General features: G+C 41.2%; 1 protein-coding gene across 2 annotated transcripts; it reads left to right on the plus strand.

The window, feature by feature from the left end:
- Positions 1–228: 228 nt before the first annotated feature.
- med23 (mediator complex subunit 23) lies at positions 229–21,452 on the plus strand. Of its 2 annotated transcripts, XM_040017411.1 has the most exons (31): positions 229–427; positions 680–711; positions 2,700–2,787; positions 2,870–2,994; positions 3,190–3,301; positions 3,550–3,648; positions 3,744–3,845; positions 3,945–4,014; positions 4,212–4,324; positions 4,407–4,502; positions 5,387–5,404; positions 9,498–9,704; positions 10,044–10,187; positions 10,356–10,501; positions 10,670–10,915; positions 10,996–11,138; positions 11,669–11,843; positions 12,281–12,444; positions 12,613–12,737; positions 12,860–13,065; positions 13,442–13,622; positions 13,737–13,907; positions 14,031–14,247; positions 14,495–14,604; positions 14,692–14,818; positions 15,182–15,347; positions 15,495–15,567; positions 15,654–15,868; positions 15,947–16,067; positions 16,170–16,301; positions 18,882–21,452. In XM_040017411.1, exons 1-31 carry the CDS (start codon positions 377–379, stop codon positions 19,107–19,109), a joined length of 4,203 nt encoding a protein of 1,400 aa, XP_039873345.1. In that variant the 5' UTR covers positions 229–376; the 3' UTR covers positions 19,110–21,452. The 2 variants fall into 2 exon arrangements, with proteins under 2 accessions (XP_039873345.1, XP_039873346.1); XM_040017412.1 differs by lacking the exon at positions 5,387–5,404.
- Positions 21,453–25,636: the final 4,184 nt, after the last annotated feature.

Here is a 25,636-nt window from a genome sequence, read left to right on the forward strand (position 1 = left end):
ACAGACCTGTCTTAGTGAAGGGACAGAATTTTTGAATACAGATTTTAAACAATCAAAAATGCAAGCGTTGTGATAAATATTTGGAAAAAAATATTATTAATGTGTAACTTTATTATTTGCAAATTACTGACGTATGAGAATTACAATTTCTAATAATAATAATTAAGCAAAGAAACAATGGGGCGGAACTGTCCCGCTTGTGTTTCCGTTGCACGCCCGGATTGTTTTTGCCATCGCGCTTCTCATGCGGCCGCTTTCATTCTGCTTCCTTTTAGCATTTAGCTAGATGGGGTGGTTATCGTCTGTGCTCCCGTAGAGGAGTAACGGGTTTGAATTCTGGGATGGTTCGTTGAATAATTGTCTTTTGGTTGCAAACATGGCGCTTTCGATGGAAACACAGCTTCAGAGCATCTTTGAAGATGTTGTGGTAACTTGCACCTTTGTTTACTGAGTGGCAGCCGAGCTAACATTAGTTAGCATGTCAGATAACTGTAGTAGTATTTTCTATTTACTGAACTTACTTTGGATTGCAAATGAGCAGTCCTAAATATAACCAGATGGTGTTTTTACTTTATGTCCCCAGCTCGCTAACATGAGAATTAACAGCTATGGGTGCACCGTTAATATCACAAATCTTCACTTACGTTAATGTATTTTTATTTTCTCCTTCTTTTCTTAGAAAACTGAGATGATAGAAGAGGCCTTTGCTGGGTAAGGCTGCTCTGAATTCATGTTAATAACGCCCGATATTTGCAATTGCATTGTTATTAGCTTTAAAAGGTGTAATGTTAAGTTACTGCACACTGGTAATGCTGCTGGATGTTTCAGCAGTAAGACCATACATATACTCACAGGCCACTTTGTTAGGTGCTGGAAACATTTCTCAGAGATTCTGGTCCACATTGACATGACAGCATCACACAGTTGCTGCAGATTTGTTGGCTGTTCCATCCATGATGTGAATCTCCTGTTTCACCACACCCCAAAAGTGTTCTGCTGGATTGAGATAGAATAGAATAGAATAGAATGCCTTTATTGTCACTATACAGTTGTACAATGAGATACAGAGCATCTCCTACTCAGTGTAAACATGCTGGGGGGGTACAGTTCTGCAGCGCTATGTACATATGGACAGTATTAACAAAGGGAAAAACATATATATATAAAATGTACAATATACAAGACGTAAGTAATATGTAATAAATAGTGTTATGTATATACAGTTGAGTTATTGCACATGGAATTGGTATAAATAGTGTTATGTATATACAGTTGAGTTATTGCACATAGAATTGGTATTGCACAGTGGTGGTCCATAGAGGAAGTGGGAAGTGGGGGGGGGGCTGTGTTATCTGTGCATGTGTGAGTTCAGGGTGGTTATCGCTTTGGGGAAGAAACTGTTTTTGAGTCTGTGGGTTTTTGTGTTGATGCACCTGTAGCGCTTCCCTGAGGGAAGCAGGCTGAACATGTTGAAACCAGGGTGGGAGCTGTCCTTGGTAATGTTTGCTCCTCTGGTGAGGCAGTGGGAGGAATAAATGTCCATCAGGGAGGGGAGAGGGCAGCCGATGATCTTTTGTGCTGTCTTGACCACACTCTGAAGCCTCACTCGATCTGCTTTGGTGCAGCTGCCGTACCATACCGTGATGCAGTAGGTTAGCAGGCTCTCAATGGACGAGCGGTAGAAGGTCAGCAGCAGGTTGGAGTTCAGCTTGTACTTCCTGAGGACTCTCAGGAAGTGCAGCCGCTGTTGGGCCTTCTTGATGACCGCTGAGATGTTTCCTGTCCAGGAGATGTCAGCAGAGATGAGGACACCAAGGAACCGGAAGGTGTGGACCCTCTCCACACACTCCCCGTTGATGTAGAGGGGGGCCAAGTCAGTGCTGTGTCTCCTGAAGTCAACAATGAGCTCTTTGGTTTTCTTAGTGTTCAGTGCCAGGTTGTTTTCTGAACACCATGCTGCCAGCTTCAGGACTTCCTCTCTGTAGTCTGCCTCGTCTCCCTTCGAGATGAGATGAGATCTGGTGACTGTGGAGATCATTTGAGTACATTGAACTCATTGTCATGTTCGAGAAACTAGTTTGATGTCATTTGAATTTTAAGACATGCTGTGTTATCCTGCTTTGCTTCAGTTGCCTGTTCTTAGTTTACATTACCGGCATCCATTATGTTCCTCAGCCGCTGTAGTCCATCTGCCTCGGGGTTTGACATGTTGTGTTCAGAGAGGCTCTTCTGAATAGGGGGGTTGTGTTTATTGGAGTTGCTTCTTTGTTCCCAGCACCTCAAAGCAATCTGGCCATTGTCCTATGACCTCAACAAGGCATTTTCCCCCAGAGAACTGCTGCTTGCTGCCTTTTCTCTCTTTTCTGGACCATTCTCTGAAAACCCTAGAGATGTATATGTGGGGAAATTCCCAGCAGATCATCAGTTTCTGAAATAATCAGACCAACCTGTTTAGCACCTACAACCATGCCATGTTCAAAGTCACTTAAATCACCTTTCTTCCCCATTCTTATGCTCAGTTTGAACTTAACTAGGTCTTCTTGACCATGTCCACATGCCTAAAGGCAGTTAGGTGATGTCGTGTGATCGATTGATTAGATAACTGTATTGAAAAGATGTGGCTAACAGAGTGGCCGGTGTGTGTATATTAAAATGTATGGAGCAAAATTAAATGCTAAAATTAAGAAGTGTGTTTTTAGGATGTTTATGGACACTCCAGAGGATGAGAGGACTAAGCTGATCAGTTGTCTTGGAGCCTTCAGACAGTACTGGGGAACCCTGCCACAGGTTTTTACACACACACATACACTCCCACTTGCTCACACCTACATGGCTGAGATTTCTCAGTTGCTCCAATGTCTTTCTGCAGGAGTCTCATGAACAGTGTGTGCAATGGATTGTGCGCTTTATACACAGTCAACACAGCCCCAAGAGGATCTCCTTCCTCTACGACTGTCTGGCAATGGCTGTGGAGACCAGTCTTTTACCACCCAGGTACACACATACATATAGTGTGAGATTATTTGACGCCTAAAGAAGTAAAATGGGTTCAAAGAATGATTTATAATATTTCCATATATTAATTTATTATATTTATCTGTTTTATGACATCCCAATAATGAGTTGTTTTTAACTGTATTTATTATGTTTGAGGTTATTTGTCTAAATCATTAATCTTCGTATCTTTAGGATGGTGTGCGTGGCCTTAATAAGCTCAGACAGTTTGGAGTGGGAGAGGACACAGTTGTGGGCATTAACTTTCAAGCTGATCCGCAAGATCATCGGGGGAGTGGACTACAAGGTCTCTGACACGAAGCTTCTAGCACACAGACACATCTGGATCGATTCTTCCAATTCGTTTCTTCAATTCTTCGATTGTTTGTGCTTTTTTGTTTTGATTTTCAGTGGTTTTATTTTTGTTGACTGCTGCTAAACAGGGATCTCTGGCTTTTAGAAGAATATCCTACAATGTGTCATACATTTTAAAGTCGTTTTAAGCTTTCCACGTGAGACACTTGTTCATGAATTCTTTTATACTTGTTGCGTCAGGGTGTTCGGGACCTGTTGAAAGCTGTGCTGGATAAAATTCAAACTATTCCTACCACTGTCAGCTCAGCTATAGTCCAGCAGCTTTTGGCTGCCAGAGAGGTACCCATCTTTATACCTTTAAAATGAATTATATGTCATTTTTGATGGTTTATTTGAATACTTTTTAGGTTTACTTATATTTATGCATGTTGCAGGTGGTAGAATATATCCTGGACAGAAATGCCTGTCTCCTTCCAGCCTACTTTGCCATCACAGAAATTAGAAAACTGTATCCAGAGGGGCAGCTCTCACACTGGGTGAGTGTTTGTGTAGCTATGTGTATGTAACATTATATGTAACACTATATAGTCTGAATTTTTATTCGTGAATTCCTTATCATGTCTGTGCATTTTCAGCTTTTGGGCAGTTTGATATCAGACTTTGTGGACAGTTTTAGACCCACAGCCCGGATCAACTCTATCTGTGGTAAGAGGAACTGGTTGCTTCTCCTTTTATGGATTCCTGGAGATTTAAATAAGCCGCTTATCATTTGAAGTGTTATTATTATTAATAGGACAGTCACTAGAAAGTGAATGAAAACTAAAAAGACAGTTTGTAGTTATTTATCTCATGTAGTCAGTCTGGTATGTACAATCATTTGTTGCGTCCGTGTGTCCTCACAGGACGATGCAGTCTGTTGCCAGTGGTGAATAACAGCGGTGCTATCTGTAATTCCTGGAAATTAGACCCCAGCACTCTTCGCTTCCCTCTGAGAGGCATGCTGCCGTTTGACAAGGTAACAAACGCGCCGGACTTATACACCACGCACACCTTTAGACGTACAGAAGTTTGATCGTGATTTGTGTGTTATCATATAGGACCTTTTTGAGCCACAGACAGGGTTGCTACGCTATGTACTAGAACAGCCTTATTCAAGAGAGATGGTGTGCAACATGTTGGGGCTCAACAAACAGGTAAAACAACCTCATCTTCTTTTGTATTTGTCCCTTTGCCTCCATATCAAGCCCTCCAAATGCCCCCACATTCTCTGCCCCCGTTATTTTCATCTTACCATCTTTTATCTGCTCCTGCTCTTGCTGTTTCCCTTATCCTCCATGATCTTTTCTTTGCGTTGTAATTCGGCACGGGTTCTTCACTTTTCTTTGCCACCCTCCTCATATCCTTTTCCCCTCACACCTCTCTTACCTTGTTTCCCTTGTAGTCCTTATAACACACCTATATAAGAACAAATGTAAAGCAACGCTGTGAGCTTGGCCCATAATGCACTGGTGTCAGTTTGCCCTGTTGGGTTCATGCAGTTTCAGCTCAGCCCAGTTCACTTAGCACAAACATCCACACAGTGTGTCAAGCTGTCATTGAATCCAGACAGTTTGGCATTATCACAAATATTTCTGTGTAGGTTCTCAGTTATCCCGGTCATGGCAATATAAGGAGCTTAAAAAGAAAAGCAACTGGACTACTTTAAGTTTCTTGAAGACGAAGCTTCTTCAAGAAACTTAAAGAAGTCCAGTCGCTTTTCTTCCGGGCTCCTTGGATTGTTAACACAAAGCTATAATCAACGCTGTATATGGATATTTCTTTATATTTTGACTTGGAGTAAATAACCCAGAATCTGGTTTATATATCTGAATTGGCTGAGTTGAAACTAACTGTGCTGAACAGACAGTAAACAACCTAGCTACCTTAGTCACCACTTTCTTTTCTGTCTCTCCTTCCCCCGCCCCCCCCCCCTCCTCTCTCCGTTTCATCCTCTTTCTTTGTTTCTCTTCCTTTTCTCTCTCTTTTGTCCTCTGGCTGTGTGTTGTATTTGTCCGTCTCTCTGCCATGCGCTCTCTAGACTCTGAACATTGCCCAGGTATGTCCTCTTCCTGGTTGCCTGACCGACCCAACTAACCAGCTCATTGGACGCTTAGCTTTTTTTTAGGCACACTGACGACCTGAAACTGGAGAAATGAAGAAAACTTGAAGTGGAACAAAAGGGAAACATGACAGAGCTTGAGATGGACACAGCAGGGCTCCATAAATGGTAGACTGGTGTGGTTAAATAAATATTTGACAGGTGCACTGTTAGGGAGATATTAAAGATTACCAGAAAAAGCAGTTCGTTTGATGGGAAGCCAGGGAGACTTTGAGTCATTAACTGCACATGACTTGTTCAATTAACAGGTCGCTGTGTACATTTTTTAAATAATGCCTGTTTGCTTTGCATCACACCTGCACACCTTATCTCTACCTTACCTTATCTTTTTTGTATCCTCCTTGATATTTTCTGTTAATATTCAGTATATATGATCTTGGCAAAAAAAAGAAGCACCTTGATTATAATTATTTAGGCTTAGTTAAATTAATGCTTAATGATAAATAGATGAAAAATAGGTCTGTGATTAGCCATGATTACCACTGAGCCTCTTATATTGGGGGTTGTCAGTCAGCTGAAAGCTTTCAAGCTCCAAGTTCCTCAGTAATGCTTAGTACTTGGATTTGTGCTTAGCATGTGTCTGCATAATTCTATTTACTTATTAATGAGTACTCCTCAACTTTGCCTCATTGTGGCCCAACAGACGCAGTTGATTAACATTTTTAGTTAGCAATCCTAATGTCAGCTGAGCTAACTGACACTGATCATACGGATACAGTCCAGACTAAGAGAGCTGCAGCTCCTCTGAGCCGCAAAAGAGCAAATGTAGTCCCAGCTAACAAGTTGACCTTAATTATTTCTGACTTTAAACCCTGCTGTTGACATTTCAAGTCCTGCTGCACTGCATGTATGGATGTAGTCTGGTGCTTGCCTGTTGTTAGCAAGGTCCTCCCGTGTCGGACCTGCTGCTGCTTTCTGTTGTGCTGACCGGGGGCAACACTGAACTATTTTGACTAAGCGGTGCTCTTGTCTTTGGTGATTAATGCAATTTGTTATTGTTATATTTGTTAGCCAAGAGCAAGCTTGCAAATCAAGCAACAGCTAGCCATGTGGCAGACAGTGACTACAGCAGACTACAGACCCAAACAGAAAGGTTAGTGTGTGCCACAGCAAGCGCAGAAACATTGTGCTGTACCTACAAGTAGACAAGCAAAATATTAGGCACCTCACAGGTTAATTTATCATTCCAACTTTATTACTTTTTACATAACTAAAAGGCAGGCTGGCTATGCTTTGTTTAATTATAGTCCAGTCTGCATTTTAAGTTGATAGCTCTTAAATAATGCTACTGCACTGTGATAGCAAACTGGATTGCATTAGTCAAAAATGATAAAGTGGCTCTAATTTGTATTGCTTACATTCACCTTAATCCTTTCCAGTAAAAGCTGTAAGGTGACTCTGAAAGGTCAAATAAACTGTAACTTTGGAAAACACCAGGTTTAGCACACAAAACACAAGCTAGGTTAAATAAAACAATGGAAATAGGGGAAAAAACTGGTTAGTGCGATGGCTAGCACAGTTGCCTCAAAGCAAGAAGGTCCTGGGTTTGAACCCCCATCATGCCGGGGCTGTTCTATGTAGGCCTTGCTTGTTCTCCCCGTGTTTGTGTGGGTTATGTCTGGGTTCCTCCCACAGACTTAGTGAGGTTAGGTCAATTACTGTATATGAACTGTCCACAGATGTGAATGGTTTGTGACCTGTCCTGGGTGTAGGGTCTCTCACCCCATGACCCTGAGTTGGATAAGTGGAAGAAAATGGACGGATGGATGAAAATAGAGAAAAATACTGTAAAAGCACACAAAAAACAACTGAAATAGAACAAAATCTCACAACGCTTTGCAAAAAAAGAAGAAACACAATGAAAGTGTCTTTGGGGGACACGATAATGTGACGGAAGAGCCGTGGAAATGACAAGCTAACAGTAAATGGCTAATAGCAAACATGTATCTACAGTGTTATACAAACCACGTTATTAAAACACACGTTACCTGCAACTTTTTCTCCTCAGCTTCTTGTAAGTAGGTCTCAGTGCAGTCGTTTGCATGTTTTGGTTTTTGTCTCCCCAAAAAACACTTCTGTTGTGTTGTATACATTTGTGTGTGTGATTTCTTTTATGTTTGTTTGTTTCGTTTTTTCTCTTTCCATTATGATTTGTGTGCTTCTGCGGCGTGCTTTCTTAAGTTGCAATGCGTTTGACCTCTCTGAGCCACCGTAAAGCGGCTCATAAACCAAAAAGTTCTTTTCAGGTTTGAGATGGACTGGATTTTTGTTACAGGTCAAAATAATTAAATAAGGGGGTGGCCCGTGAGGACCGCAGTGCTTTATTGCATTTGCATAGTTTGTGGTTATTGTCAGCAGGTCAGTGGAACATTTTAATTCCGGGCGTTATGTTAATAAATAAGATGCTACCTGAATTTATCTTCCTGAAAATGCAATTTCATTACATTGTGCTGGTGCATGATGGGTTAGAATTTAAAAAAAAAAGAAAACAAAAAGGTTCCCATTAGTCAGGCTGTTGATCAGTTACAGTATAAACTAGCTGCTGGTTATATTGCTGGTTTTTAAATATATCACTGGGTGATCTGTGTACATGATTTATTTGTAGACAACAGATATGCCTGTGGATCTCTCTCTTACTCTTTTTCTTCTATCTGTTTGTTGCCCTTTTCTCTCTCATTCTGTGAGCATGTGTGTGTTTGGCTGCGGTGGAAGAGAAGCTGTGCCGAAGGCCAAAGCAAAGAAAAATCGGATGGTCATTTTCACAGCTACTCTTCTTCCTCCCACTCACACCTTTGTCCCTTCCCAGACCTGTTAGTCTGCATGTGGGAATGTGTTGCAGTGGCTGGTTTGCTGTTTTATGCTGTGCCTTTTAGTGCTGTACCTGACTTGTTCGTGCTGTGCTGTTCAGTCCCTCGTGTCTCAGTGTAAGAAGGGCTCTGTTAAGAGGCCTGACATGAATGTCAAAGCCTGCGCTGCAGAGATCCTCACTCCTTCTGCTCTAATTTTGCCTTTTTACATGTAGAAGACGGAACAAATGTGAAGGCCATATGTCAGGAAAGTGTGCAGCTTTTTTTATGAAATCATAGTTCTTTTTAAATTAAATTAAATAACAGACCCAGCGACATGAAATATCAGCTACCTCATACAGTAGAACAGGGGCTGTGTGGATTGTAAGTGAAGCCTGTAATATTATTATCATTATTATTATTATTATCATTATTAACCCTTATTAGATGGAAAAATAAAAAGATTTAAAAACCCTCTCATTTCCACTAATCCTCCATTTCTTTTCCTTTTTTTTCTTTTTACCCCACCCGTCTTTTAAATAGATGCATTTTTTTAATTCTTCATGATAGAGCATGGGTTATACTGGATATACTGGAGCCAGTACAGATTTTGAAGTGTTAAAAATTCTAGTATGGATATCCTGGCCAATATTCTTTCTATATGTTTGCTCAGACTATAATATAATTATATTAAAAAGGAAAATTATGGGCTTATTTGTCAAACTAGTTAGCTTTAGCTTCTATCCGTTTCTGAATCTTCTGATATAACAGCTACTTCTGAGCTTGTGAACCTTGTGACTGTTTCACATATGGAATGAAACCTCTTATTTTAAATCTTTTGTATGTATTAGAGCTGTAAAAGATTTCACAGAAGACCAAAACACATCTTCTTTTCTGTATAGTAACACAAGCTGAGGACCAGAATATTAAGGGATATGGGTAAATACTGGAATATGGCTACAGTCCATTGTGACAACACAAGAAGGAGATGCTGTCCTGCACGCAGTGATCTTTTTAACAGTATCTGGAATAACTGTCAACAAAAATGTTTGAATGTGAAGTAATTTATTAAAGATGTTATTTTTATTCTCTCCTATGTCTATCTTTCTGTCTTTCTTCCTTCAATCCGACCTTCCTTTCCTCTCTTCTTAACCCCACTTCTTTTTGTGTCCTTTGGCTTTTTTCCTCCCTTCTTCTCACCGTTTTCTTTATCCTGTAACACACCTCCCCTCCTCCCCTCCCAGCATAAGCAGCGTTGCCCGGTGCTGGAAGAGCAGCTGGTGGACCTGGTGGTGTACGCCATGGAGCGCTCTGAGACTGAGGAACACTTTGACGCCGATATCGGAGGAACTAGTCAGCTGCTGTGGCAGCACCTCTCCTCCCAGCTCATCTTCTTTGTGTTGTTTCAGTTTGCAAGTTTCCCTCACATGGTGCTGTCGCTACACCAAAAGGTATGAGGAGAGAAAAAGAAAAAGAAAAACATTTACAGCATGTTTACAGTCAGTTAGGGGCATGAGTGTAATACATGTGTTTACAGTGAACTGGGGAAGCCTCTTGGATGAGAGGTGAAACATCTTCCCAAACTTTAAGAAGCTCAGTTGCCTTTTTCAAGCTTTTGAGACGTGTTTAAATGTATGCAATGGAGTGAGTTGTAGCACGTGTCATAACATTTATTAAATATGTTTAACAACATGTTACTAACAAGGAAAAAATTAAATGAAGCAGATTAAATTCTGTGTATATGTGTTTTAATGATTTATTTTCTCTTTTCCCTTATTTGTTCTCCTCAGCTTGCAGGTAGAGGTCTCATTAAAGGGAGAGATCATCTTATGTGGGTCCTGCTTCAGTTCATATCAGGAAGCATTCAGAAGAACGCCTTAGCTGACTTCCTGCCTGTCATGAAGCTTTTTGACCTGCTTTACCCAGAAAAAGAGGTACAAGTTATTGCAACTTGTACTGTCCCATTTTTATCTTGTTTTTGTCTTGTTTTTTATTAGATCTATGTTTTAAATATTCATCATTCTAATATTTTACTGGGGTGGTACAATAGACTAATATTGCTTGTGGTATGAGTGTCACCATCGCTTTCTGTTCCTCTTCAGTGCATTCCAGTTCCTGACATTAACAAACCCCAGTCGACCCATTCGTTCGCTATGACCTGCATCTGGATCCATTTGAACCGCAAAGCTCAGAACGACAACTCCAAACTGCAGATACCCATACCGCACTCTCTGAAGCTGCACCATGAGTATGTCTTTCACAAAGATATGCATTTAGCGATAATAAATACTTCAAAAGTCACAATTTTCCCTATACATGGCATACCTGGTTAATTGCTAATGTCGCCCAGAATTCATAAAATGACAAACGTCCTCTGCGGCTCTCTGTCCACCGCTTTTTCCCCTTCTTTCTTTAGATTTCTTCAGCAGTCGCTGCGTAACAAGACCCTGGGCATGTCCGACTATAAGATCGCCCTGCTGTGTAACGCCTACAGCACCAACTCGGAGTGCTTCACTCTGCCAATGGGCGTCCTGGTTGAGACCATCTATGGAAATGGATCCATGAGGATCAACCTTCCCGGCACCAACTGTATGGCTTCGGGATCGGTCACTCCGCTGCCCATGAATCTGCTGGATTCGCTCACTGTGCATGCAAAGATGAGGTAAATAAGTAAAACACAGAGAATGTTTTAATTAATTTCTTCTACTTCAAATCCCTGATCGCCTGCCCTCCGGTCTCCAGTCTGATCCACAGTATTGCCACGCGTGTCATCAAATTGGCCCATGCCAAGTCCAGCATTGCTCTTGCCCCTGCATTGGTAGAGACGTACAGCAGATTGTTGGTCTACATGGAAATTGAATCCCTGGGCATCAAAGGATTCATCAGTGAGTCTATTTTTAAAACTCACTTAAAGTTTGTTGAATTGTAGATGTATGAAATATTATCTTATTTGAGGAGGAGATCATTTTGCTTCTTAACGACTAATAGTTGTAAAAATGTAAAGAGAAGAATATACAGATATTTGTAAAAGTAAAAAGTTGCCTGGAAAAATAAATGCTCAGGTAAAGTACAGATACATGAAAATTCTACTTAAGTAAAGTATGAAGTATTTGTACTTCATTACTTCCCAGCTCTGCAAATAGCCGACATAAAGCCGTCTGAATGTGTCAGGCTTCAGAATAGTGTTATTAATCTCTATATTTATAGTATCATGAACATTTTAATGACATTTACTGAGGAAGCAGGTTTATTTACATGATACTGTTTCATTATGGGGTTTTGCAGTACTATCGATATATTGAGCTAGTAAAATTTGCAAGTGTTACAGTTTACTGGGACACAGTTACATTATTATTTATTCTCTTTGGGGCTGCAGAAACGTTTTAAATAATGAGAAACACTCTTGTCTGTCCAGGTCAGTTGTTGCCCAACGTGTTCAAGTCTCACGCGTGGGGAATCCTTCACACATTACTGGAGATGTTCAGTTACAGGATGCATCACATCCAGCCACACTACAGAGTCCAGCTGCTGAGTCACCTGCACAGCTTGGCTGCTGTGCCACAGACCAACCAGAACCAGCTACATCTGTGGTAATGTAGAAGCATGTGTCGCATATAGCTAGTTCCTGCTAATATTAGAAATTTAAAGCAAAATTACACTTTTTGTTGCCTTTTGAAGTCGAAAGATTAAATCAAAACAAATATTAAAATGCAGCGTGAGTGTTGTGTGCTCTTTTAATGCACTTTATTGCCTTTGAACTTGAAATTTGTGATGTTCCTACCATGAAGTGAAAATGATCTGAGACTTGAAAGTTATTCTTTTAAGTCCTTCTGTTTGAAATAGTTATTTGCTTAATTCTAATTATTTACTCAGGTAAACTAACTGTGGAAGACAGAAAAGTCCCACACAACATGTTCTCATGTTGTCCAACTCAACTGAGAAACAAATTAAGCACAAAAAAATGTTCATCAGGATTATGATGTAGTGAAAAAGAGTCATCATTCCTCTTTCTGTCTTTGTCCTGAAGTGTTGAGAGCACAGCTCTGCGCCTGATCACAGCTTTGGGGAGCTCGGAGGTGCAGCCGCAGTTCACCCGCTTCCTCAATGACCCAAAGACAGTTTTGTCAGCCGAATCCGAAGAGCTGAATCGCGCCCTGATCCTCACTCTGGCCAGAGCCACACACGTCACCGGTACTCACTCAGTTTTTGAAGCCTCATTTGCAGTGTTGTTTTTTGTTTTTGGTTTTTTTGCTGCCCGCTTCATTTTAGTCATTGTTTCGCTTTTTGCTTCACTTCTAATCATCGTGTTTGACTGAAATCCGTCTCGTGTTATTTGTCACCTGCTTCCTGTATGTGCAGATTTCTTCACAGGGTCTGACTCCATCCAGGGCACTTGGTGTAAGGACATCCTGCAGACAATCATGAGTTTTACGCCTCATAACTGGGCCTCACACACGCTATCCTGCTTCCCTGCACCACTACAGGTGCAGATATTATGTTATGCAAAATATTCAAGTAATAATTGTGGTTTATTGTTGTTTTTCTCTGTCAAATAAAACGTCTGAATCTTGCTGTAGTGACTCCTGGACCTCTGTTTTTGCTTCAGGCGTTTTTCAAGCAGAACAACGTTCCTCAGGAGTCGCGCTTCAATCTGAAGAAGAACGTCGAGGAGGAGTACAGGAAGTGGAAGTCGATGGCCAATGAGAATGACATCATCACCCACTTCTCCATGCAGGGCTCACCTCCACTGTTCCTCTGTCTGCTGTGGAAGATGCTGCTGGAGATGGACCATATAAACCAAATAGGCTTTAGGTTTGTTATACATGAGTTAAGCTTCCACATGTATATAAAAAGTAGAGCGCAGCGGGGGAAAAAAGAAATACTTAATTAAATAATCCAAAGCTGTGATCAGCGAGAATATTACTTGTTTATGTTTCCAGGTTACACTCACTATTAAAGACACTGCTGAGTGTATTTTAATGAACCCTGTGTTAATGATGCATCTCATCACTGTTGTTGAGGCATTTTAAATTTAACATTTTACATCAATTAACCAGGAAGGCGGGGGTGGGTCCTACACAGCATCTGTGACTAATTGATCCCGAGGGAGAAAGCTGCCTTATTGTGGGATGATGAGCTAACTGCTGTTTTTTGTGGGGGGTTTTCCATTTCTTTTTTGGTCCCTCAGGGTCTTGGAACGTATTGGAGCACGTGCACTGGTGGCTCACGTGCGCACATTTGCCGACTTCCTCGTCTATGAGTTCTCAACGTCAGCTGGTGGGCAGCAGCTTAACAAGTGCATTGAAATACTCAATGACATGGTCTGGAAATACAACATAGTCACGCTGGATAGACTCATTCTGTGCCTGGTGAGGACAGACGGAGAACTACAGGATTATATACTGTAACAAAGACATCATTGATTCTACACTTTTTCTTTGCCCATGCTGCAATACGATAAGGGTCAATGTCTCTGCCTTCAGGCGATGCGTAGCCACGAGGGAAACGAGGCTCAGGTTTGCTACTTCATAATCCAGCTGCTGCTGCTGAAGCCCAATGACTTCAGAAACCGAGTCAACGATTTTGTCAAGGAGAATGCTCCCGAGCACTGGCTGCAGAACGACTGGCACAGCAAACACATGAACTACCACAAGGTATACGTGCGACAGAACACGTTCCGTTAAAAGTTAGTTCCACAACTGTGAGACATCTCAAAAAGTCAAGTTAAATGTAGAAATTAAATTAAATCTGTTTTAAAATGACCGTTTTTCTTCCAGAAATACCCAGAGAAGTTGTACTTTGAGGGTCTCGCAGACCAAGTCAACCCTCCCATGCAGCTCCAGCCTCAGTACCTGCCAATCTACTTTGGGAATGTGTGTCTGCGCTTTCTGCCCGTTTTTGACATTGTCATCCACCGCTTCCTGGAGCTCCTTCCTGTCTCCAAGTCTCTGGAGACGCTGCTGGATCATCTGGGAGGGCTGTACAAGTTCCACGGTGAGTAGGGCTACGAGGAGGACTGTGCGGGTCCAAGATGAGGGGAGTTGGATTCACTAGGACGTCTTAACGCATTCTGAAACAGGAAATCCCAGGCAGCTCATTCAGTGGGAGAAATGTTTCATCACTCATCTAAGTAACTTCTCCAGTCATCCACTTATCAGAATCAGCTTTTTGGGATAAAAAAAGGGAAGGTGAACTTTGCCATTAATTGGGGATTTGTATTTACCGCTGCGTTTCTTTGCAGATCGCCCTGTGACCTACCTGTACAACACCCTTCACTACTATGAGAGACACCTGAGAGACAGAACCAACCTCAAGAGAAAACTGGTTCATGCCATCATGTCTTCACTGAAGGTAAACAGAGAAGACACATTCATTAATTCATGTATCTGAATAGCTAATGCGCAATTATTGATATCAGTGTAACGTTTTATTTTGCAGGACAACCGCACTCCAGGCTGGTGTCTCAGCGAAACCTATCTGAGGTTTGGCATGAACGCCCGTGAAGAAAACGTGTGGATCCCTGATGACACCTACTACTGCAAGCTGATTGGACGCCTTGTGGACAATATCCTTCATTAATCTATCACTCTTAACAACAAAAGACCAATGTCTGGTCATGGAAAGTCATTGGTCTTTTGGGCTGCTGGAAAGTATATTTACCTTACCGCTGTGAGTTCTTGTCTCCCTTAATAGCTTTAAAGAGGGATTGTATTTATTAATCCAAATAAGCTCATTTTATTGCAGCCTCGGGGGTTGTTAAAGTAGAAAAGAGTTATTAAAAACAAGATAAAATCGGTTGGATGGGGTTCGTGTGCTCCACGAAAACAATATGCGTTTAATTAAAAGTGGAACAAGTAAAACATCCGTGCTTCCATGAAGGCTGTTTTCTCCTCTGGTGATTGTTTATCCTCCTTAGCTTTTACCTCACCCATGGCGGGAAAGTCACCGGGTCCTTTTCCCAACTGTGACTGGAGGTTCAACGAGTTCCCCAACCCTGCGGCCCACGCCCTGCACGTCACCTGTGTGGAGCTGATGGCTTTGGCCGTGCCAGGAAAAGATGTGGGAAACGCTTTGCTTAATGTTGTGTTGAAAAGGTGCAGTAAGCAAGCCATGTGCAATCACTGTAAAGTTTATGGGTCTCATTAGGCTTAAATGCCATCTTTTTGGAATTAATAGTGTTCTGTAGTGTATGCAGAATATTTTAATGATCCCTAAAATCATCTTCTCCTTTCACCTTTTAGTCAGCCTCTGGTCCCCAGAGAGAACATCACTGCCTGGATGAATGCCATTGGACTTGTGATCACTGCACTTCCAGTAAGAAAAATACTCTGACTTTCAGCTTTCACCATAAACTGATGTTCAGATTTTTCCGCCGTGACGACCTGTGATCTCCTCTTCAGGAACCATACTGGATCGTTCTCCACGACCGCATCGTTTCTGTGATCAGCTCTCCGGCATTGACATCGGAGACAGAGTGGACAGGCTATCCCTTTGCCTTGCTTGACTTCACCGCCTGCCACCAGAGCTACAGTGAAATGAACTGCAGCTACGTGCTAGCATTAGCACACGCCGTGTGGCATCACTCATCCATCGGACAGCTGTCTCTGATCCCCAAGTGAGGCGCTCTCCTTGTTTCTATCCTGTAAGACTGTTTCTTTTTGCTCTCCTCATGCCTTTCTGTGTCTTTGCGTAGATTCCTGTCAGAGACTCTGAAGCCAGTCGTCAAGACAGAGTTCCAGCTGCTGTACGTGTATCACCTGGTGGGGCCGTTCCTTCAGCGCTTCCAGCAAGAGAGGACGCGTTGCATGTTGGAGGTACACTTCAGACGTTCTCTTTATCTTACATCAAAGATATCATTTAGTTTTGTCTTTCTCCTGGTGGATTTTTGTACATTTTGTTCTGTGTTGCTATTTCAGATTGGTGTTGCCTTCTATGAGATGCTGCAGGCAGTTGACAAACACTGTCAGCATCTCAGCTACATGGACCCGATCTGCGACTTCCTGTATCACATTAAATACATGTACACTGGAGACAGCGTGAAGGAGCAGGTGAGCTTTTGACGTCTCCTTGGAGCATAGCAGTGTCACAACAACAATCCAATCCAGTTTTATTTATAGGGCATTTTTTATACATGCAAATTTGACAAAGTGCTGTACAAAGCACCAAAACACCACACACAATCAGTGAAACAATAAAAAAAACAACAACAATAAAAATAATAATATATTGAAAGTAAGAACACACCTCTGTCATTGTGAGTTAAAAGCCAGTTTGTGTTGAGTTTTTTTAAAAATGAGGAGATCATCCTAAAATATGGGCAGGGAGATCATTCCATAATTAAGAGATGATAACTGAAAAAATGGCCCATGTACCTCAGCGATCTTGAGCGAACATATGCGGTCAGCAGCTCAGACACGTACACGAGTGGTCATCCAGGAAAGGTTTTAAAAGCAAATAATAAAATCTTAAAACAAACAGGGAGCCAGCGGAAGGAGGCCAGGATGGGCGAGCACTGGTTAATACAAGCTGTGGCATTTTGGACCAACTGCATGCGAGCAACGGAAGCTTTGATTTATTGTGAACTCGCTAATAGTGGATACAGGAACAGGAAAGTTCCTGTCATTTAATTGATTATCTGTTATTGCCAGTGTGGGGAAACAGTCTTTATCAATAGGAAACGCTGTAAAAATGATGAAAATACAGTTGAAAGTTAAAAATCTTTGCACTCCTTCACATTTTCTAAAGTTGTCCAGTGAGCCGGATTAGCATCATCATCAGGGGATTCTGTCCCCGAGGCCTTATGTTTGACACCACTGCACTAGAACCATATTAATATTATTTATGAGCCCTAAATGTTACCCTCTAAATACAGTGCAGTTATCAGCATTGCCTTGTTTAATTGCACTGCAGAGGCGTGCATACAGCGTTGTTTGTCTGTAAATATCACGCTTGCTAACGGAAATTTCCCTGCAGGTTTGAATAAGAGGCCTGACTGAGGCAAGGGTTACCCTGTTTTCTGCTTTTTTTTTATCCACCGGATACTACTGCAGCTTAGATTGTGCACAAAATTGACCTATTATGTTGCAGATGAAAGCTTCCAGAAGATGGAACTACTGCAGAAATTCAAATAAATCCAAACAGAAAGTCTCTAAATATTAATTTTGTTTGAAGAAATGATGACATGCCAGTAGAACTGTGTAATTATGTGCACAGAGATTAAAAAGTGTGCTACCCTTTGAATAATAGATACCCTAAAATCTGCAGTAAGAAGATGATGAAACCATCATCATGTAAAACAGGGAAAACCAACTGACAAGAAATCTGTGGCTTTTACACACATTCTGAGTGCATGCTGCTCCTCAAAACACAGTTGCTGTTTTTTTTATCTCCATTTATCCACTCATTCATTTTTTTTGTTGCTTATTTGGATCTGAGTCACATGGGCACAGATGCCCAGACCTCCCTCTTTTTGCAATGTTTCCAAGCCACCTGTCAGATGTAATCTCTCCTTCATGTCATGGGTCTTCTCTGGAGCCTCCCTCTGGTGGGACATGCCAGAAATATCTCACCTGATCAGATGCCCGAACCTCAATCTTCCTCCTCTTGATGTGGAGGAGTAGCGGCTCTACTTTGAGTCCCTCGCAGTCTCTAAGGCTGAGCTCAGACACCGTTTGGATGGAGTTCATTTCTGGTGCTTATATCTGCAATCTTAATCTTTTGGTCAGTTCTCACAGACATTGGTGAGGGTAGGACCGTAGATGTACAGCTTCACAACAGCAGGTAGCCTCTGCATGGATGTCAACACTGCACAAGTCTGTTCCCCTCTCTCGTAAACAAGACCCATCCATCCAGGGGTTGCAAGGGACCTGGAGCCTATCCTGTGTCAGTGTGAAAGAGAGGATACACTCTGGACAGGTCATCAGTCTGTCACCAGACTAACAGACAGACAACCATTTGAACTCACATTCACCTGTGGGTAATTTAGAAACACCATTTAAGCCAGGCTACCTCGAGAGAAACCTTGCAGATTCCATGCAGAAAGGCTGTCATGGATTCGAACCCAGTACCTTCTCTCTGTAAACACCAAGATCCCAGAGATACTTAAACGCCTCCATTTGGAGCAACAGCTTACTCCTGATCAGGAGTGGCCACTCCACTCTTGACCAATTGAGAATCCCGGCCTAAGACTCAGAGGCACTAATTTTCATTTTCAAGTGTTCACTCTCAGCTGCAAACCTCACCAGCGAGACCTGGAGGTTACCGCTTAAAGAAATTCATCATCTTCAAAAAGTAGAGAGGCGATCCTGAGACTTCATCTCTTGGCTGGTTTTCATCACTTTTTTGCCGTTTTAGTTTGAGCTGAGGTGCAATCCCAGAGGCGTGCCCGACTTTATAAGAGCAGGTTTGTTCCAAGCCACCACAGGACACAATATGCTGTGTTTTTGGTGCAGTAATTCTAAAGAAGCAAATGTGATAAATACCGATGTGATGCTTAACTGGTAATTACAAAGCACCTCTCTGACACAACCTAATTGCCTTTCTTGTTTAGTTCCTGCTTTTAGCTCTGTCTACATCAGTGTATTCACTTCTCATCCTTTATCCTTCCACCTTTTTTGTGCTTTGTCTAGGTGGAGAAAATCATCATGACTCTGCGTCCTGCCATGAAGCTGCGTCTGCGCTTCATCACGCACAGCAGCAAGATAGAGACGTCATCCTCAGCTGCCAGCGCTGCCTCCGCTTCCTCCGCCTCTTCCTCCTCCGCCACCCCGCAGCCCCCTCCGTCCACACTCTCATCCTCCACCGCTGCCGCCTCGCCCTCCCCCTCCTCCTCGCAGCACACACACACACCTATGTAGGTGGCCTTGCCAAACACAAACGCACAGTAGCGATCATAACTATGAACTTACATTTTGTTCGTTTTATTCTCATTTAGATATTTTGTATCTCGTGTGTTTATAAACAAGGCCTCCTGCAAGAATTTTGTGCAAATTATTTTCAAAATCTCAACTTATGACAAAGTTAAGAAGAAGAAAAAATTGTTTGTTTTCTGTTTTTCTGTTCAGGAAACTCCATAGACTGAGTTTGACAAAATATTTAAGCCTTAACATAACAGACAAAATGGGTCACAGGAAAACAGAAGATTTTTTTGTGGCGTAATTTTATCGTATTTTTCTTTGTAGACATTTTTTATGTTGTACATTATTACTTCATTAAAAACGGAGGCAAGTTTTTAAAATAATGGGTCTTTGTAACAAAAACTGTGTATTTCTTTATTTAGACTGTATCCTCATGGTCTCAAACCAGTGATCTTTCATGTGTTCATGTGTTCATGTGTCAACCACTTCTCCTACACATGGATCCACTATGTTACTGTAAATATAATAACCATGCATATTAAGGTTTTTCTAAGAATTATTCAGTCAAACTAAAATTTTGTGTTTTTTTGTTGCTCCTCTCATGTTTTTCATTTGTTCCTGGGCAGGCTAGAAATACCAGACTGATTCTGACAGGTCAGCTCACCCCTTACTCTTACTGTGGACAAACACCTGTTTAGTAGGTGAGTCACACCCACGTAGATGAGCCCAAAGCAATATACAGGTTCTGTCTGATGCAATATAGTAACAACCAGCAGGGGGAGCCCAGCATTTACAGTTGACATCAGTCACTTTCCTCACAGATGGAATTAATGAAGGATGGAGGGAGTCATACATTAGGAACCTTACCTTACCTTGCCCCATTTGATTGGTTCCCTTTCTCAATGCCAGAGGATATGGAAAAAGCACATAAACAGGTATCCATTAAGTTTGGTAGAAAGTCACACTCTGAGCCAGTAACACTTTGTATTCTGGCAGAGAGCTGGAGCTGGGAATTTTGCCATTTGACAGTTGGCAGTAAAGCTAATGGTTAGAGATAGACTTCATTCCAAATCCTTGGGGTATATTGTTGGGTCAGTAAATCAAATTATAATTAAATTGGTGCCTTTGGATGTTGGGCAGTGGCGAGGGTAACTACATAGTTTACCAACTATTTTTACTTCCCACTGGAGAAGCTGAACTACAGCAAAGCTGATCAATGGAAACATGTAGTTTAGATTCCTAAAGCTGCTTAGAGGAAGTAGTTAAATATTAGTTTACATCATTTATTCAAAATATCACAGAAAACTACCAACAAATGATATTTCCTTTTATGTCACATTGTAGTTTTAGTATGTGTTTATGTAAATCATCATGGAAATGTATCCAACTGCAAAACTGAGTCAGAAGTAGTGAAGTCTTATTCTCTAATGTCAGTGTTCATCTCTGATTATTATCCCAAATTTGCTGTTATATGGCACGTGGATAAACTAAACATCGTTCCACTCAAGAACAAACGTAATATACTAAAATAAAAAAGGTCACACTGGTGCTGTAAAGTGTAACATATTACAAAAGCATCTTAAAGGAGTGTGTTACTGCACTTGTGTGTTGAAAGTCATAATGCTCTTTGACCCACAATCTGGAAGGATGTTAATCGTGGTCATCAGCAGCAAAAAAAAAGCACACTTGGACCAAATGCAGTTCCTCAAATGGCCACTTGAGGTTGGCTTCAAAACAACCCAACAAATGACTGACGCCCTGTCTGCAAGGCTTCACTTTAGTTATGTGTCGTTTGCGAACGAGACGACTCTAAAAGCTGATTCTTTGTAGTGAACAAGAAGAGCTGAATCTTCAGACGGTCCTGCTCAGCTGGCAGAGGCGGGACTTTATTTTGATGGTCCCCCATACAGCCAATCACATGCAAAGACAGACAAGGATCATACCATTGTATGAAAGAAGGAAGGGGAGAGACACTCTGAAAACAGCAAGTATAGTGCACAGGCAAAGGTACATTGTCCATTGTGGAGGACAATAGGGTTCAAACTATCGGCCAGGCTTTAAACTCCATGGAAGTTCTCCACAGTGGTGTTAAATGTTTATGAAAACACTGATTTAAAAGTTGCTTATCAACATACAAACAATTAGGCTACAATAGAAGGCCTAGAACTGAAGAGCCATTTGGCTCTTTGAAAAGAACCAGACCTCTCATCACTACATCCACTAAATCAAGTCACTGAACAGGATTTCTCGACTGTGTTTATGCCGTTGGTGCCTTTTGGAGCATTTTAATGCAGCTCTTTAATAATCACTATGGCAGTACAAATAAACAAACAGCTCATCCAAGAAGTGTAGTGTTGTTTTTGTATGAACTTGGCGCTAATTAGCAGGTTTCCAGAGACGTGGGAAGAGCCGAACAGGTCTGCACAGCTGAGAAAAATCATAGCAAAATGAGCATAATATTTGAACAGCACAGCATTAATTAAACCTGTGCTCATGAAGTACACACACAGGTGAGCAAATTCATTATGAAACCATAAATAAGAAATATGTCAGTTTTGCAAAGAGATCCCTTTACACACAACTCCCAAGAATATGCATTAAGCCTATCATGTCCCAGTACACATAATATTTTAATATGTTCAGGCGTAATATGTTCATTCATGCAGCTGGAGTCAAATTTATTTCTGCAGGAATCATATTAATGTAAAACTGCTCCTTAACATTAATGCTAAACTCCTTGAAGGCAGCTCATAATAAGTCAGAGCTTTACCTTCATCTGGATGTACGATCCAAATCCAAATGTATCTTTGAACTCGGAGTCTTAGGAGATATATTTCCTCATGAGGGGCACTAATGTTGCACGTGTTAAAAGTATCTGTGGATATACTGATCAGGAAGAGGTGTGTGAGTGTCCTTTGTGTCAGGGTGAACCGTGAGGAAGTTTTTAATTGACGCTAGCTGGAGAACGACCACTCGCATGAGGCCAGTGATACTGGTAAATTTTAGGATGGAGCTGATCGCCCTCTCATCACTTCTGTTTGAAATATGTATAGATTTTAAATGTTCAGCATCTGTTACATCACATTACCCCCACCATGAAATCCTTGACCTTGCTGTCACTGTAAAAGTGGTATTTATAGTCAGCACACACGCACCAAAGATGAACGCCGGTGTAAAGTTGCACTTTAACCTTGAACGCCATCAACCATAAAGATGTTGTCAGCAGGTAGGAGCCAGTAACTGCACAAAGGTCAGTCTGGTCCGTTTTCTCTCACACTTTGCTGATTCACTTCCTCACCAGTGCTTACCTTAGAAAGTCTTGACACAGGCTGCAGTCTCACCCTGAGCCCTTCGTGCTCACTTTGAAGGCTGTCCTTTTGCCCACACGTAGAGTATTTGAATTCTGATTTTAAAAAAAACAGTGTTTACACAGATCGATAATCAATCACTCCTGATTATCCACTCTCAATTACATTACATTGTCACTAGGTCAGCTGTAACTAAATTACATGAAGATTGTGCAAGCTCTTTGTTAATTACATTAGAGACTTGAGCATCTCTTGTGATTTCCATTGTGGTGACAGCGCAAAGTCTTATTCATCCTCCTTGTGGCTTTAGAGAAGAATGTCTTTGTGTTGAGCAACACGGATTTGGCTTTTGGAGACATGCGGCTTGATGTCATTGTTCCTCTTTATGAAAGTTTCGTGTGTACCAGGTCAGCCGTGACCTAATCACATCACCATTGGTGCCATGCACTCCGGGTGTTTAATCCCATTCTCCTTTCTGTATGTATGAGTCATCCCGTGCTCTCCCTATAAGGCCCTCGCTGAGATGTAGGTCAGCGTATGTGCTGCTGGGCCCGTGGCTTACCCATTAAACTCTGGCCCTAAACACAATGTGGCAACACACAGGCCTGTAGATGTACTTTGGGAGGGGTGGGGGTCATATCACAGTGTAGTCAAGTAAAGCTGTCATTACATATGTGTCTCAGCTCTTGTAGTGTTACGTGGGAAGCCAAGGTTTAAATATAGCATGGCAGCATATAACGCCTATGCGCTGGGCCAGTCTACAGCTTCATGTGTCATCCTGTATCGATTCTGGATCCACGTATTACCTCCGTTTGATTCCTTTAACCGTTCGTGAATCTTCTCACGCTAGAAGTTTATTATTATTGTTATTAATAAATAAAATGACATGAAAATCAAAATAAGGATTCGTATTTGTCACCTATATCTCACCACTGGGTGAATTACGATGGAATCAGTGTTTCCCAAAAAATTAAGCCAAATGATCTTAGCGGCCCTCTCAGTTTGCATCTCATGACACAGTAGTATTGATTGCCCTGATATTTAGTACTTTATTTACATTATGACTTTCAACACATGTTCCCTTATGGGATAATTGTAACAATGGGTGAATTTATTTTGTGTCATTATCAGGTAAAAATGTACATTTGTCTAGCTATTGTACTATAGACTTTGCTGCAGCCTACTTATTTGTGTTTAGCACTCATCAGCATGCCAAAATAAAATAATGAACATAGTAAGAGAGTGTATATAATGCTGGATGTAGCCACCATCACATCACCCATTGGTTAGAGACATCCTGTGTTAAAGGATGTAACGTACACTCACAGCGTGGTCTGACACAAACGCTTACCTCAAAAACATCTTTTATTTCTAAATGTTCCTTTTAAACTGGATCAGAACTGCTTTTAGTCTACCATTTCTCAATTATGGTTAGTTACTGTTTCACCTGGCCTTCACTGTTAAATTACCATTGAAGCACTTTATCATCTACTTTTAGCTACTCCTCCATTTAACACCAGTTATCTATTAATTTCACCCATTTCTCCACTGTGTTTAACTAACCTTTTTGTACTCTTAGCTAATCATACAACCACACATTTATCAAATTGACAAACATTTTATTCATTTTTTAAAATTTATTTATGAAATAAATTCTTTATTTCTTAGTTCTAGCTATGCTTTAGCTAGCTATTTTTTGACATTTATGAATGTGGTTTTATCATTTATCCTTTCCATTTCTACAGTTTGTCCATTTCTTTCAGTGAAATGTCAACCACAACATTCTGATTATTAAGTTAATGTTAGTTTATGTGAAATTGTGAATGGTCTAGGTGAACATCAAAATTTGCTGCCTACATTATTGTGCTGTATCTTTTTAAATATAATTCAATTTCAGCTCATTAAATGTTTATTTATATAGTGCAAAATCACACAGTTGCCTGTATTAGAGAGAAACCCCAACAATCAAACAAATCCTACGAGGCCCATGCAACCTTAACTCTTCAGTCTAATCAAAATAGAAGAGAAAGTCATGGATTTCCTAAAATGTTTATTCAAAAAACATACACAACACAGGCTATCGGCTATAAAATGCTAATGCTACCCAGTTATATGCAAAGTGTTGAGGCCAAAGTGTGACCCCGACCAGCTGCTGGGACACAAACTTCAAGACAAGAGCAGCAAAGGTAGGTCAGAGTGATGAGTATTATCACAAACTAACCAGCTGCTATTATCAGTTTTAATTCACTTAATTAAATGCATAATGGATTTAATAATTAAATGCATTTATATAAAGTGTTGAATTTCTGTTATTACTGCAGCCCTCCTGCATCAGTTTGACTAAGTTGACTAAAAAGTTTTTACCGCTGAAAGTTGCTCCACACACTTCACAAAGTATCTTATTGTTCCTGAACCAAAGTGCAAAATGTGTCCACACTCCTCCCAAACGTTGATATATTTGTCACATTTATAATAAGCATGGGAGCTAGTTTTGTCTTGTAAGAAGTTCCTCCTTCCTTTTTAGCCCCATTATTTGCTAAAACGTTTGGGTTGTTGTTTCTCATTGAACTACTTGGTTTGACTCTTAAAGGGTTATGGAAGATTTCCCTGTACAAAGAAGTTTCATCACAGTCTTGTTTTTGTTTCCTTGCCCTTCAGTCAGAAACATGAAAACACAACCGTCCGCGCGGCCTTGTATTGTCAACGCTCAAGTCTTTGCGTTCGATTACTCTTTAATGGGAAGCTCTGAGCTAAACACACACACGCAGACACAAACGCAGAGCATGCAGTCGCTCACGTACAGTTGCCATGGTAACCGGATGTATCTGGGGACGAGAGTATACTCGTCGCTTACTTGCCTCTCTGACCTGAACGGCGCACACGAGTGGGTGATGATCTCTTAACCCAATCGCCGTGAATCTCCTCTGAAAATTGTATTTTTCTGACAAGGAGCAAAGAGTTCGGGGAGAGGAGGAGACGGGAGCCGAGGGGTGAGAAGAACAGAGAGGAGTGGTAGACTGACAGAAGCAGCAGTGAAAGGTGTTGATTGTTGTTTTTTGGCACAATGTCAGAAATCCCACCTGTTACACGAGAAGGACTCCGATCGGAGTAGAAATCAATGTGCTGTTTATCTTAAAATGAAAAAGAAAAGTGTGTGGTTAGAGTGCCCACAGTAGGGAGAGTAATGATGCCAGAGAGGAAGCAATTATTCCTGACCGC

The sequence above is a fragment of the Simochromis diagramma genome, unplaced genomic scaffold (genome assembly GCF_900408965.1).
Source record: "Simochromis diagramma unplaced genomic scaffold, fSimDia1.1 OVJJ01000802.1, whole genome shotgun sequence".
NCBI lineage: Eukaryota > Metazoa > Chordata > Actinopteri > Cichliformes > Cichlidae > Simochromis > Simochromis diagramma.

Bases quoted from the DNA above. Each gene is read 5' to 3' on its own strand.
- med23 (XM_040017411.1), top strand. From the start codon at position 377: ATGGCGCTTTCGATGGAAACACAGCTTCAGAGCATCTTTGAAGATGTT. The intron at 712-2,699 runs GTAAGGCTGCTC...GTGTGTTTTTAG, and splicing joins ATAGAAGAGGCCTTTGCTGG to GATGTTTATGGACACTCCAG. The intron at 13,066-13,441 runs GTTTGTTATACA...TTGGTCCCTCAG, and splicing joins ATAAACCAAATAGGCTTTAG to GGTCTTGGAACGTATTGGAG.